General features: G+C 42.0%; 1 protein-coding gene across 4 annotated transcripts in view; it reads left to right on the top strand.

Annotated features, from left to right (window-relative positions):
- Window positions 1-1,251: 1,251 nt before the first annotated feature.
- The window catches only part of IL16 (interleukin 16), a 154,399-nt gene continuing 141,157 nt past the window's right edge, over window positions 1,252-14,493 (top strand). For all 4 annotated transcript variants that reach the window (XM_088472854.1, XM_088472853.1, XM_088472855.1 and 1 more), the window contains exon 1: window positions 1,252-1,446. Coding sequence is in view for 1 of the 4 variants with exons in the window: in XM_088472855.1 (XP_088328981.1) it covers window positions 1,444-1,446 (3 nt within the window). In the remaining 3 variants the exon portion in view is untranslated. The remainder of the gene's footprint in view (window positions 1,447-14,493) is intronic.

Genomic DNA, 14,493 nt, shown 5'->3' with positions numbered 1-14,493 from the left:
ACAATATGGGCACTACTGCAGGGGGAATTACATGGGGGGCGCCAAATTACTGTCTTGCCCCTGGTGACAAAAATCCTAGTTTCGGCCCTGATAACACCCAGATAAGCAACAATGCAAAGCAACCAAGTGTTAGGTGCCCTGGTAGAGAGTAAGAAGTAGATGAAGGTATAGTAAGGAGAAGCACAAGAGGGTAGAGGGCCCTGCTCATAGGAGCTTACATTCTAAGGGGGAGGGACAGACAGACAGGGGTGAAACAGATGGGGTAGGCAGGGAGAGAGGAGTATGTAGCAGCAAGTTAAGATGAGAGCTGAAAGGCTTTGATGAAATAGGGAGATGACGTCTACTGAGATTCACACACAAGCTCAATGAACACATTCGTGGAAAGACTTTTGCGTCTGATGACGATACCATGACTTCCGTACAGGACTGGTTTGAGGACCAATCCCAGGACTTTTTCCTGAACAGAATCTAGAGGTTGGAGCATGGATGGGAGAAGTGTATTGAAATAATGGAGACTATGCCAGTTGACCTTAAATTTCTCTGTTATTCATGGTAAGGACACCAACTTTTGGATCCACCCTCGTACTAAGCACAGCACAATGAAATGAATGAAAATAGTTACACTCTGTGTCACTGTGCAGTGCCTTATGATTTTACGAGAGACTGTAAAAAGTACTGTCCCTCATCATGTCATTTTCATGGGCTCCTTTCCTCTCATGCACAGTCTCTGCACTGACATTATTCACCCTCTAGCAGCCTGGAAACACTTTATGAAAGGCGTTTTCTTCCTGGTAAAACGAGCATAGAGATTTTTTTTTTCTACTTAAAAAAAAAAGAATAAATGATTCATTTTAATTTTAGGCATGGAGTGTAGGTAATGTTTAGCTGTACAGGACTATATAAACAGTCTTTGAGCCAGCTAACAGGCAGCTCTGAGGAATTAAATAAATAGGGCCAGCCAAATGCTGCAGTTCTATAACCCCTTCATTGCTGATGTGATGAAAAGTGAGTAATACGACTTGTTTTGTAGACATTTAACCCCAGAACGCTTTTAATGCAGTAAAAGTCTAAAGGAAAGGTCTGAGGTTTTTTATATTGCCTTGTGGTACAGGGGGGAAAAAAAGGTTAAGACCAAAGTGGTTTCATTCAGTGAAATATCATCTTTTATGCACATCTGTCTCACTGGGCGGTATATAAAATGCAGAGACTCAGGCAATTATGATTTACTGGCAAGCCACTCCGTCACTGCAGAGAGAGAGTAGGGTGAGGGATAACTGTATGAACGTATCGCTGTGACTGTGTTTAGCTGAGCAGCAGAGGAGGGGAATACACTCAATACTCTAAAGCACTGCAGTCAGAAACATGGACCGTCTACTCAGTCTCAGACAGGGGAATAACTTTGTGTTAATGAATCTGTAAAGAAGATATTCAATATTCTTGGCAATGGTAAGTCACTTTTTTTTTCATTGACTAAAGTTTTTTAGAGAGTTATAAAGTGGAAAACTATTCCAGATGTTTTTCATTTACAGTAGCAGCAGCTTGTCATGAGTTATTTCTAATTAAGTCCTACCATAGAAGAGTTCCTTTATAGAAGTGCAGAAATGCTGTACTGCAGGGGCTATAGACACAACACCTGGGGTAGGCGGTTTTGGAATGCTCAGATTTGGATCACATTGTCACCGAAGTAAATTTGTGGATGGAAATTTTTTTTTACATTTTTCCATAACATTTTCCACGTCTTTTAAGCAATATTTGAATGTAAATGTACTGTAGCTCTTATATTGGATTTGAAAAGCACTATAACTTACATGCATACTGAGATTTATTGGGCCTTAACAAATGTAAGCATTGCCATTAATAGCGTAGCATAATATCTAGCTGCAACTGTCTGTATTTATAGGCTACACAGCATGGATTTACCACTAGTTCTTACCAACCATGAGCCTGCCACACGCTGAAGGAATATACTGTTTCTCATACTGAGAGAGTCATGTCAAATAAGTTTTCTAAAATTCTATACAAGTTATCACAATTTTACCGCACTGTTTTCATTCCTCCATAAAATCATTCTTCAAATTGTTTAATGTCAGAGCTGAGATTAAACACTGTCATTACACATGCAATAACACAAGCTTCTGGGAGACTGAAATACACTCTGAATGGTTCCTGTCTGGTATGGCTAGCTCACATTAAAAGAGCAAAATAAAAAATAAAAAAAGCACAATTAAGTTAATGATGCTATTTTGATAGACTTAGTAAAATATCACTGTGCCTGCTCAGCTGCCTTGGCGATATTCACAGCTACGTGGGGCCAGTCTGAGGGGATATTTCTATACTGAATTATACTGCAGAGTATTTCATCTCTTGTGCCTGGTTTATTTCATTATCCTAATAAGTAAACAGCTATTTCTATACTGATTTATACTGTTATTGTTCATAATGCCTTATGATTTATAATTGTAGTTAATTTGTTTTAAGGATTCTCTCAGGTCTATTGACTGAGTGAAGGCATGATTATTTCTAGTCCTAAATGTTTGCTATGTGTTGCCTGTTTACTTAAGCCATTTTATTGCTAGCTTTCTTTTGGATGGCCATTGGGGTTTTTCATTAATTAGTGTCCACACTTGCCTGCATCTCTGTATAAGTATCATTCTCAGGGCTGTAGGCCTCTTTTTTTCAAAGTGCAGATTTTTCTAAGTGCATAACTGTAGCGTTATACCTGCGTTAAACCAAAGATAAGTAGAATGAGAACACTCTAAAGCTGCATACACACGGGATGATTTTCCTGAACGATATGAACGATAACAATATCAGTCAACGATAAATCGTTCATATCGTTCATTTTTATGCAGTGAATGATCGACAAACGACCAATAATGCGCGTTCCCGCATGGACGATAACGATATCTATGGACGACCATATATGCAGGCCAACTTGGACGATTTTGTAAAGATTTGCCTGTAAAGACATGACTTCACTGAAATATCTATCATAGATATCTATCAGTGTGTATGGAAATCTATTAGCGATATCTTTGGTTGTGCAGGTTGTACCTTGTGTATTATCAACTATCAACAATCCACTCAATATAAGGACAAACTTGCATAAAAAATTGTGAGTTCACAATCTCTTCACGACAAACCTCTGCTGTCTGCATATCCAGGACTGTTACACATAGACACCCTCTGTGATCACGGCAAGAACTCAACACTTCTATTGCTATTACTAATGCTGGCCTTCTGATTTTCACATACATCTCAATGCATACTGTATCTGTGTCTATGTCAGTTTGCCTCTTTCCACTTGGAAATGCTGTCTCTTTGTCATAGCTCACTTGCCTATCCTCACATCCTTTATCTGCTAACACAGGGCCTGATTCAGAGCCACTCGCTCTGACAGAGCGCTCGCACTGAATCAGGGTCAGGCTTTTTTTTTTGGAGCGACCTCTTGTCCACTTGCATAGCTGTGGGTGACCACCTACAGCTATTGCGAGCGGCCAGGATGATGTTCGCGATGGTCAAGACCATCACGACCATCGGGTTTGCGACGAGACCCTTGTGGTATCTAACAGAGCCGGAAGCTCTCCACTGACATCACTTGTGATGTCAGTGGGGCTGCCCCCAAATGGCAGGTGTTCTCATGGGAACACCTCCGTTTGGGCAGCCATCCCCCCGGCCCGCCCACCAAACGGGACGAGCTGTCACTCAACATCGGCAGCTCGCCCCCTTTGGTGCGAGACCCGGAGCAACGGAGCGCCCGTCGCTAGCCGGGTCTCGCACATGCGCACGACGGAGCTGGCTCCATCGTGCGCATGCGCTGTGGGCCACCATCGACCCGGTTGTGAGCGCTCAGCGCTTGCGACCGGATCTGAATCAGGCCAACAGTCTACTTTTTTATTCAATTTATGCACCCATTAAATTTCACTTTTATTCTGCTCAATAATAAACTTGTATTAATGTGCATACATATTTACCAACTCTGTTCTTTCACTTGCATTTCTTAAAATCTCTTGCACTTTCTCTCGCATTCATATTTCATTTATATTTCAAATTTTCGTTTCTCTCTAGTTTACTTATCTACACCTTGACAATGTTTTCTTCAACTTCCCCCTTCATTCAGTCTCTACCTAATCCTCTGTTCTTCCCCCTGCTTCCACCTTTATCCTTTCCCCCTTGACTCCTCAACCTCCTCCTCCCCTGCCCTCCCCTCCTCTGTCTGCTTTCTTTTCCCTCCTCTACCATTACTCCACTTTCATTCTGTTCTCCCCCACGCCGGTCCTACTACCCCACCGCTAATCCCTCCTCCTACACTCCTCTCCCTGTCACTTCACCCCACTGCCATCCACATCTCCCTCGCTGCCCACTTCCTACAAGTTCCCTTTCTAGCTCAGGTGCCCGCACCATCGCTACCCTCTATTCATATCGGTGTCCCAAATTAATCTCACCTCCACGCTACAGCAACCCTGATAATCTTATTCACATCTCCCCCACAAAGGCCATCCCTCTATCCTGTGCCGTCTGGAATGCCAGGTCAATCTGTAATAAACTGGTCCCCACCATAACCTTTTCATTTCCAACTCCCTACATCTCCTAGCCATTTCTGAAACCTAGATTTCAACCTCTGACACCACTTCTCCTGCTGCTCTCTCCTCTGGGTGCCTCACTTTCTCACATACTCCTCGTCCTGGGGGTCGCCATGGTGGTGGTGTTGGGGTCCTTCTATCTGCCAGTTATTCCTACCAGATAATACCCTCTGAACCATCCCTTACATTCCCCACATTTGAGGTTCATGCTATACACCTCTTCCAACCAGTACACCTCATAGTAGCTGTCATTTACCATCCCCCTGGCCCTCCCTCCAAGTTCCTTGACAACTTTTCTTCCTGGCTCCCTCACTTTCTCTCCTATGATTTTCCCTCCATTATTCTAGGTGATTTTAATATTCTAATTGACATTCCTACAGAATCCTCTGCCTCTAAACTCCTTACCCTCACCTCTTCATTTGGTCTCTCCCAATGGACCTACTCACCCTCCAAGTGCCAAGATTTTGCCCATGCTGCTCCCTACCTTTGGAACTCTCTCCCTCTCCCTATCAGACTGTCCACCTCTCTACAAATCTTCAAATGGTCTCCCAAGACCCACTACTTTATCAAGGCCTTCCAGCTCTCATCCTAATCCACGTCATGCTCTTTCATTCATATCTACCCTTTCTGTGACATGACTGTCTGTCTACCCCTCCCCTTTAGAATGTAAGCTCTCAAGAGCAGGGACCTCTTGCCTCATGTGCTTCTCCATACACTTTCTTCTACTCCTTACTCCCAACAAAGGCACCTGTTGCTTATTTTTGAGTGTTTTAATCGCTATTGCAGCAATGTATATAAACCATGTCCTTGTCCTGCACTGTATTGTACTGTAAGTTACTCGTTTCTTGTGCACTTATTAGTTTATGTACTCTGTAAGGCGCTGTGGAACACTTGTGGAGCCATATAAATAAAGGATAACAATAATAACAATATGCGCTTACGTGACCCGATTCCGGGTTCCTAATATGGTCAGTTTATGGAGAGTTATCCAAACATTTAACATCTAGGATTTGCAAGTACAGTACTTTCCATAATCACTGACATAGGGCAAATCCATTATTCTCCCACTAGAACATGTCACAGTTGGGGTTCAGTTGCTTTGATGGAAAGCAGTTTTTTTTTTTAATCATATGAAGGTTTCTTGTTCATACTAAACCACTTCCACTTTCACCTCACCCAATAACATTCTTAGAGTAGTCTGCTGGATTAGCCAGGTGACATTTTGGCAGCCTAATTCGGTGCAGACTTCTACACATACTGTATGGGCCCAAAAAGGCAGTAAACTTCAATCAAGATCTGACTGGCATCTACTACTTAGCACTTACATGTTGATTGAGGCAGAAAGGGTGAGATTCACAATGGGGGGGAGGAATTGGATTACAGCTTCAGACCTCCACATAAAAATAGGCCTATCATCATGATGGCATAATGATGGCCAGCTACCCCAGTTTGCCACAATATTATAAATCATAATATTAAAATGGTATTTCTATTTTCCTCACAAAGGGGGAGATGTACTAAGCTTTGGAGAGTCATAAAATAGAGAGAGATAAAGTACCAACCAATCAGCTATTAACTGTCATGTTACAGGGTGTGTTTGAAAAATGACAATTTGGAGCTGATTGGTTGGTACTTTATCTCTCGCCAAGGTTTAGTGCATCTAATTGCCCCAAAATGAGGCAATTCTTTTGCTTTTTAATGTTAAGGATGATATTGGGGCTGACAGTGTAGCAGATGTACACGACCACATGGCACTGACCACACCCACACACCACTAGTCATGCCCCCTCCACTTCTCACTATAGGCCCTTGATCATTTTCAGCTACCACCTCTGGATGAGAAAGAACAGTTTTGAAATTTCTCCTCTTGCACACTTGTCTGGCCATATATTGATAAAGGTGAAAGTAAGTAAGCCCTTGCACCCTCATGAGACGATTATGATGTCGACATGGTTAAATGTCAACATCATAAATATCAACACCTGGAAAATGTGGACACATCACACGTTGACATAGTGAAAATGACGACATTAGTGTTAGGGCTATGTTTAGGGGTAAGGCTTAGTGTTAGGGGTACCTTGCTAAAGCATTGTCAACATTATCACCATGTCAACATTCTCATGTTGACATTACGAATATTGACTTGGTTAATGCTGCCATAATATACCGAACCCAAGTCATATTGTCCATTCTTTAATTGCAACATTAAAATCAATCTTTCCTCCTTCATATATTTGATAATCCTATGTAATATAACTAATAATCCCACAGGAGCACATGCTCAGGGCCGCCTACACACCAGTGCGGCCCTGTTTTAGAGGGGGACGTGTCCAAGCATGGGGCACGGCAACACCCACTCTGATAATATTAAACAGGAAGACTATGTGTGCTGCTGCAAAGCAGGAAAGGGGACGAGATTGTTCCTTCTCCATGGCTAGCCCAGGCCCCCGCCAAGCCCCCCACCCAGACAAGCATGTGTAAAAATCCCCAACCCAGCACCCAGCAAGCATGTGTAATCAATTCCTGTCCCACCCCCAGGGACAATCACATGTCATCAATGCCCGACCCACACCCAAACAAGCTCCTGTATGCCCCTGCACATACTTTCTCTAGCAAAGGCTGTTGATGTTTGATCATTGTGTTTAAAAAATATTTTTTATATTATATGTTTAACAAGATTTTGTGCATATTATCAGGAATTACAAGAGATCAGACCAAATCATATGTTAGATTGATAAAGTACTAAAGGATAATAGAATATTCTAAAGGATTCACGATTTTTATTTCCTTACCACTGTACCATTTATAAGGAGCAATGGAGAGTAAGATGATTGTGTATACTCTCTGCCCACCATCTAATGTACCAGGTAGTCGGATATATTTGCCACATACAAATGGACTTATGTTGGTCATAACTCATTACTGTTCTTTTGTAACCAAGTAATGTATACAATATAAATAATTAAAAAATAATTTCCTTATACATGTATACTAGGAATAAGCCATTACTATAAATGATGCATTTGGTCATTAAAGTGTCTAATGAATCAACATTTGTAATAGTATCTGAGCTGTAAAGTATGTTGTTATTACTGTAAATCACTGCTGATGTTTCGTTGTTCTAAAGGGAAATACATATAACATCATCACTCAAATCAATCAATTTAAATGTAACAAGTATGCAGCTGCAATGCCATGGAGAAATCTTACCACCCTCAATATAATACAGTATATCAATAAAGGTAGGGTGTATATTCAACATAGGAGGTACAGTAATGAGTATGAAATCAATTATCTGCAATGATTGCAGAGTGCTATCAGAACCGCAGCACTTTGCAAGCACCAACATTGGCAATTTCGCTCATACCCTATAGAAGTGCGTAGGAAATTTAGCAACATTCAGGTACCATATTTTACCAAGATATCAACATTGAGAAGAATTGAATTGGCACTGAAAGTTGTGCATGCTTGCTCAGTAGAGCTGCCGCCATGTACCGTACACTCAACAAATTACAAAGCTATAATATATTACCATTTCTTGGCTCACACTGCTTATTTCCCTGTTACAAATGCAATATCTTATTTGGCTGGAATTGGTTCTATAACACTGTCACTGCATTTGGCATTCAGGAAGTACAGTCGTTGGCTTTAATGGTCTGTACCACATTTTTGTTTAGGGTGCAGGTTAGAAATTAATCTAAAATACAGTACAATGCTCTTCTTATCTGGCTGGTCCAAAAAAAACCCTTATCCTGACATGCTGCTTTGAAGTGGCCTGTATCATATATGTAGAGTTGTTGGCAGTACCCTCGGCAGTACCTTCTCCCATGCATATTTACATGGGAGAAGGTAACTACACTGCTGATTGTCTGCAAAAGTCAAGCAATCAAAACAGCAGGAGAGGTATAAAGTTAGCACAGTTTCACGGGACCATGGCGCATTGAGTCTAGATGTATGAGGACATATCTGTAGTATGCTGTACTTTAGCTTTAGCATATTGACCTCCACCCCAAATTAAGTTAAAGTTTTTATTGAAGTTCTGTTTTAAGTACAATATGCAGAAAACAAATCAAATAAAAATTGATATAAGAAAAGTGGCGTCCCTCCCTGCGGTGACACCCGGTGCGGAGAGGTCTGTAGTGTGCGCGCAGCGAAGTTGCATGCCGGCAGAAGAGAAGCATGGACTCGCAGGCAGGGGCATGGCATCACAGGTAGGGGGTGTAGCCTTGCAGCCCGAACCACCTTATTGGTTACTCCAGGGGTCCCGGAGGTGTGGACTGCACCCGGGGACCAGTCAGTGTGCAGTGTCGGCTCCCTCACTTTGTGAGTGCTGCACGTAATGGTACAGTGCAGCACCTGGCTCCTTTCACTGAGGAGGAGTCGGCACTTTGGTGTCACCCCTCGGCGTGTAACACCCCCCTTGTGATGACACTGCATAAGAAAGATGTACTGTAACAAGATGTAAGATGTAATAAGACAACAATATACATTATACACCAAACAGTCACAGTATACAGTACTTACAGAATACATAAATGTGACATAATCAGTGCTAGGGAGATAACTCGCTCAGAATGAAACACTAATGCTGGGTACACATCAGACCATGTGTACCCAGCCTGACTTCATGGGCGACAGAACCCGACATGCAACAAATGCATACACACTTGCCGATGCCGGGTCAGATGGGAGAAGGGCCGAAGGGGGGTGTCATGGGTACACACTAGACGATGTACTCGATATGTTGCTCTGATCTGCGGGATCGGACAACATATCGACTAGTGTGTATCCAGCTTAACAGTGGGAACCAGAAGAGGAGAGGGTTTCCCAGTCTAAGGGGTCTATTTATGAAAGGGCGATAGAGCATTATAGCAGCGCCTCTTGCCTCTAAGGGTTGCCACCAGCAATATCTTAGCATCATGAAGTCCATTTAACAGCTGTGATACCTTAGGATATCTAAGAAAAACACTACATAAAACTATCCTGTTCTGTTTTTGATAAATGCATGCAATAAGTGGCAATAAAAACACCATACATATGTCACGATGTGGAGGATAAGAATAAATATATCTCTAATAGTGCTCACCTCTTAGAAAAATTACTATCTACATTTGTATATGAGCTACTTACCTTCGGGATGTCGGCGGTCAGGATACTGGAGCCGGGGTCCCCACACTGTTGGGATTCAGGCGGTGGTATTTTGACCGTTGACATCTCCTGTGGAACTTCACATTGCATCCCAATTGATTTGGGGAGTACATAAAGTACCCTTATCCTTGATATTCATACCAAACACAGATTGCTTTTAAACTAAATACATTTCAACAGAAATGCTCCCTTAAAAATCATTATTATTCCATTAGGTTTAGCTATTTTATGCACAACTACGGTGATTTCAACTCTTAACCAGAATTAATTGTGAAGAAATTAGTTTTACTAGTTTTAAAACATGGCCTGCCGTGGGTACAGCATGTGATGAGACCAAACTATACTTTATCCACTGTTTAACAAAAGTGGTGAAGCTACAATGGGTGCAGGGTGTGCCATGCACATGGACCCTTAGTCAAGGCAGCCCTGCAGTACCCACCATAAACCCAGAACAGGATGTCACCGGGTGCTCGCTGACGCCATATTTCTGCCACTTCTTTGAAGCAGTGGACGCTGGCTCTGGTACAGTGCTGAAGTCTTTTCTGTATTCTGCAAAGGAGCCAGCGTCATATTTCTGGAGTGGAGGTGGTCCATGTAAATAATTTACACATGGGCCCACTCATTTATTAAAATGACCCTGCTGTGCTCTGTAACACATACTGCATGTTACAACCTGTAAAATGATTTGTACATCTTTCAATTCTGCTGGTTACGCAATTGATACAAAACAGATTTGAAAATACAAATCACCAAATTACATATGCAGCATTGGCAACATAAAAGCTGTTTTGGAAGAGGAGTTTTGCATTCTTGCAATTAGTTATGCTATTATCTTTCTTTCCATATAGTATTCATCTCTGAATTAAAGGGACATGTTTACCAAGTCATCATAATTTGGGAAAATGATCCTGAGATATTTTCCTTTCCATATGCTCCAGTAATGGCTCTAAAAGGATAAACCCACCTCTATGGACAGTTGTTAAATTTGAAAGTAAAAGATCCAGAGGGTCTTTTCCCCCATATTAAGATATACTTATACAGTGTATGCAAACATTGATTCATAATCTAGTAGAGTGTATTTCATATTACTTGAGTTAAACAAAAACTTTCTTTCTTGCTACATCAGTGCCCGGAGTTGTCACCGGTATCCAGTCATGATGTCGACAGTCTGAATGTTGACACCAGAATGTCTACATGATCATAATGTCAACATCCACAATGTTGACATGGACATAATGTTGACATGTTCATTATGCCGACATTGTGCATATCAACAGTCACAATGTTTTTAATGCTAGAGTTAGGAGTAGGGTACAGTTAGGGAAAGGGATAGGATTAGGGTAGGGCTTAAATAATAAAAATATGCTGTCGATTGCCAACATTCACAATATCGACATAATGATTATGTGGACAGTGTGTAAGTTGAAAAGTTACTTTTGGACTGTTGACATTCAGAATGTAAAGATAAAATACCACACTCGCGTCACCTACCCCTCAGCCACATCATCAGGCCTGTGCGTCTTTACATTCAACATAGAAAAAATTACCACAGACATAGATTTTTTTATAAACTATAACGGATGAAATTTAACCCCTAGCTAAATGTTACAATACTGTATAATTATATTAAACTGTAAATGTATTTTGTTTACAAAAACTAAACACATTTACTTTACAAACAATAAATGGCTGCTTCATTAAACAAACAAAATATATAAATTTTGTCCAAAAGTGGACAAAAAATGCAAAATCAAAATTTTTATTTTGTTCAAAGAAAGGGCTGCTCTTATTCAGCTTAGATAAGGAGATAAAATCGTGTTCTTTGACAAAGGATTTATGCACCATATTTGACATAGAATTTCATGTAATTTAGATGGTACTGTGAGTCACTGTCCCACATGTAAATGGCATATTGAGTAGTCCCTTTTCCTTTTGGAGAAGCTTATTTCAAGTAGAACTCCCATCGCTCCATTTTCTAGATAATACAGTTGGCTACAGATTGAGCACCTGGGCAGGGCCTGCTCCAAGGGTAGTCGTGCCCTGTGCAGCCTAGGTAGTCATAGCCCTCTAAAAGCCACGCGCGAACAAAAATGGGGGCATGGTCTAATTACCATAGGCCATGCCCCCTAAGTGATGTGATTTGGGAGCGTGCCCAGCACTTAGTCACTAGCCGGGCTACCCCCAACCCTCTCCCGGTACTGGATGGATGCTGCGCGCATGCACGAAGCATCCATTCAGCTACTCCGGGGTTTGGCACAGCCACACAGCTGCGGCGGTGGGGGTGCCCAACCTCAAGACCAGACCACCTGCGGGACACTGCGGCCCACGGGTGGAACAGCAGGACAGTGCTGTCCTTCTGAAATCGGGATGTTTGGAGGGGTGCGCCCTCTATGGGGTGGCGCCCCTGTTCGACCGCACTGGTCGAACATGCCTCGAGATGGCCCTGCGCCTGAGCCCCTGGTGCCAGCATCTAGCAACACCCATGGCCTGGCAGGCAGGAATCAGACAGCGGAAACCAGGCAGGGGTGAAGATCCCGAAGCTAGAAAGGTAAGTATAAACTAACCTATTTTTACCCCCTAACATTCCTTTAGGGGTGCCTAACCCTAACCTCCCCTCCAAGTGCCTAACCCTAACCCCCTCTAAGTGCCTAAACCTAACCCCCCCTTCCCCGCAGCCTAACCCTAAGTCTTCCAGGGGGGTACCTAACCCTTACCTCCCCCCAGGGATGCCTAACCCTAACCCCCCCTTCCCCTAGCCTAATCCTAACCTCCACCCAGGGGTGCCTAACCCTAAGTCCTCCCCGGGAGCCCCTAACCTAACCCTCCCCCCCGAGGCTGTCCACGCCCGGTGCCCGGCTTACCTTCGGTTGGTAAGCCGGGTATCGGGCTCCCGGCGTAGGTCTAATGACAGGCGTCAGGATTTCGACGCCTGTCTTTAGTACATTGCCGGGATTAGACAGTCGGGAAGCCAGCAGTCGGGATTTTTCTTCTCGGCAGGCACACACATCATCCAGACTTGCCTTCATTAGTGGGTAGCCAAGCTGCATGCTGAATGTATTTCATGTTTTCATGTGCATTAAAGTTAAAGCAAAAATGAATAGCAATAAAAGCAAAATAATTCTCTGTTTCTTTAATGCTGATTTGTCAGCGAGCAGCTATTGTAGATTCACACTAGATAAACAAGTTATGAAACAAATCTTTTATTTACGAGTTATAAAGTGCAGTATTGATGAGCTCTACCCTGCCCACTGCAGTCTGCTTAATAGGAGCCAACATTCAGCCTCCTACAGCCTGCGGTCTGAGCAGCTCATATTTAGAATGCCTGCCTCTTATACAAAGGACTTTCTTTGTTAAACATGAGCCCATGTGCTTTTCGCCCATATGACAACCTGTGAGAGATGAAAGTAAGTTCAGTACACTGCTTCTTGACAAGCTCAGTGTTATTTTGCTTTGCAGAAACATTTTTAGGACTTTTCAATCTCTCCAGGAACTGCATCCAGAAATATCTCATTCATTAAAGTACGGTTTATTGTGTTAGAAATAGGAGAAAGAAAGCAGACGTGTCACTAGATGGAATTCCAGGCCTAATGGCTGTAGTACATAAGATAGCCATGGCACTTTCTGCATTCATTCAACTTCAGGGTATTTAACTCTTTTGATTCTAAAATCTGGCTAGAAAGTGTTTCACGGTTCCGTAAGCCAAACTGAATGTCATGGTGGTCACATTCTATTCCGTGCAGATCAAAATCTTCCAGCATATACAGTACCAGATGCAGCATTGAAGTTTACGTCATATTCAGGGCAATGATTATGCATTTCCTAAACATGTATGAATTGCCTTCCAATGTTGGACATCTTGCACATATGCCCCTGACTTCATAAGCTCATTCCAGCCCTTCCTGACAATTTTCTACAAATTTGTATGTGATCTACACCAGTGGTTCCCAACTGTTATCAGTCTACGCCCCTTTTGCAAATATTTGGTGGCCACCTCCTCCCCCCCTTCACATAATATATACAACACTAAATACAGTGAATACTAGTGCAGAACGCATAAAATAATTTTCTGTAAATTATACAAAGAATGCCTGTTGTTCTATTATTTTATCTGCTTTACTTTTAGTGATACTCAAAAGACTTTTTTGTTTTCTAAATAGTACACTTACGGTAGTCTGTTTCTTGAATTTGGCCATAAGGTCTCAGAGGAATGAGATTTGCTTGTTGGTTTTGTCTGGATATTTCTTTGTTAGATGTTCACTTCATGAAGCCTTCATAGCTTAATTTAGAAATGTTTTTTTTCACAACCTAGGCATAATGGTAAATGTTCATTCAGTGTTAATGGAACAAATCTAAATTGTAGGTAATTAGTTGAATACTGGCAATATTTAATTTTCTCCACCATATTGTCTGCATGTTACTAATCAGCCAACCATATATAGTTTTATTTAATTAGATATGACACCAGTGCAGTTCATCTGAGGTTCTGGTTACTGTTACATATGTGAATGCTTGCATATACTTTATTTATTCCAAGGTTTGGCTAAAATGCCCAGAAAATACCCAACGACCCCATGCCCCCCCAGTAAAATGTAATACCCCTAAATAATAATAAATGTCCCCAGGGGGACAGTAGTGCCCAAGTTGGGAACCACTGATCTGATTTAAATCCCACATAATAATTATGTCTGGTTTAAATAAACAAGCTGATTAAGGCTGGTCTGAGCTGTTCTTACACCTTAGGCAGATATCCTCATGGATGGGA

This window comes from Taudactylus pleione, unplaced genomic scaffold (assembly GCF_031769625.1).
Source record: "Taudactylus pleione unplaced genomic scaffold, aTauple2 ptg000129l, whole genome shotgun sequence".
Taxonomy (NCBI): domain Eukaryota; kingdom Metazoa; phylum Chordata; class Amphibia; order Anura; family Myobatrachidae; genus Taudactylus; species Taudactylus pleione.
This window is presented reverse-complemented; position numbering and strand designations above follow the sequence as displayed.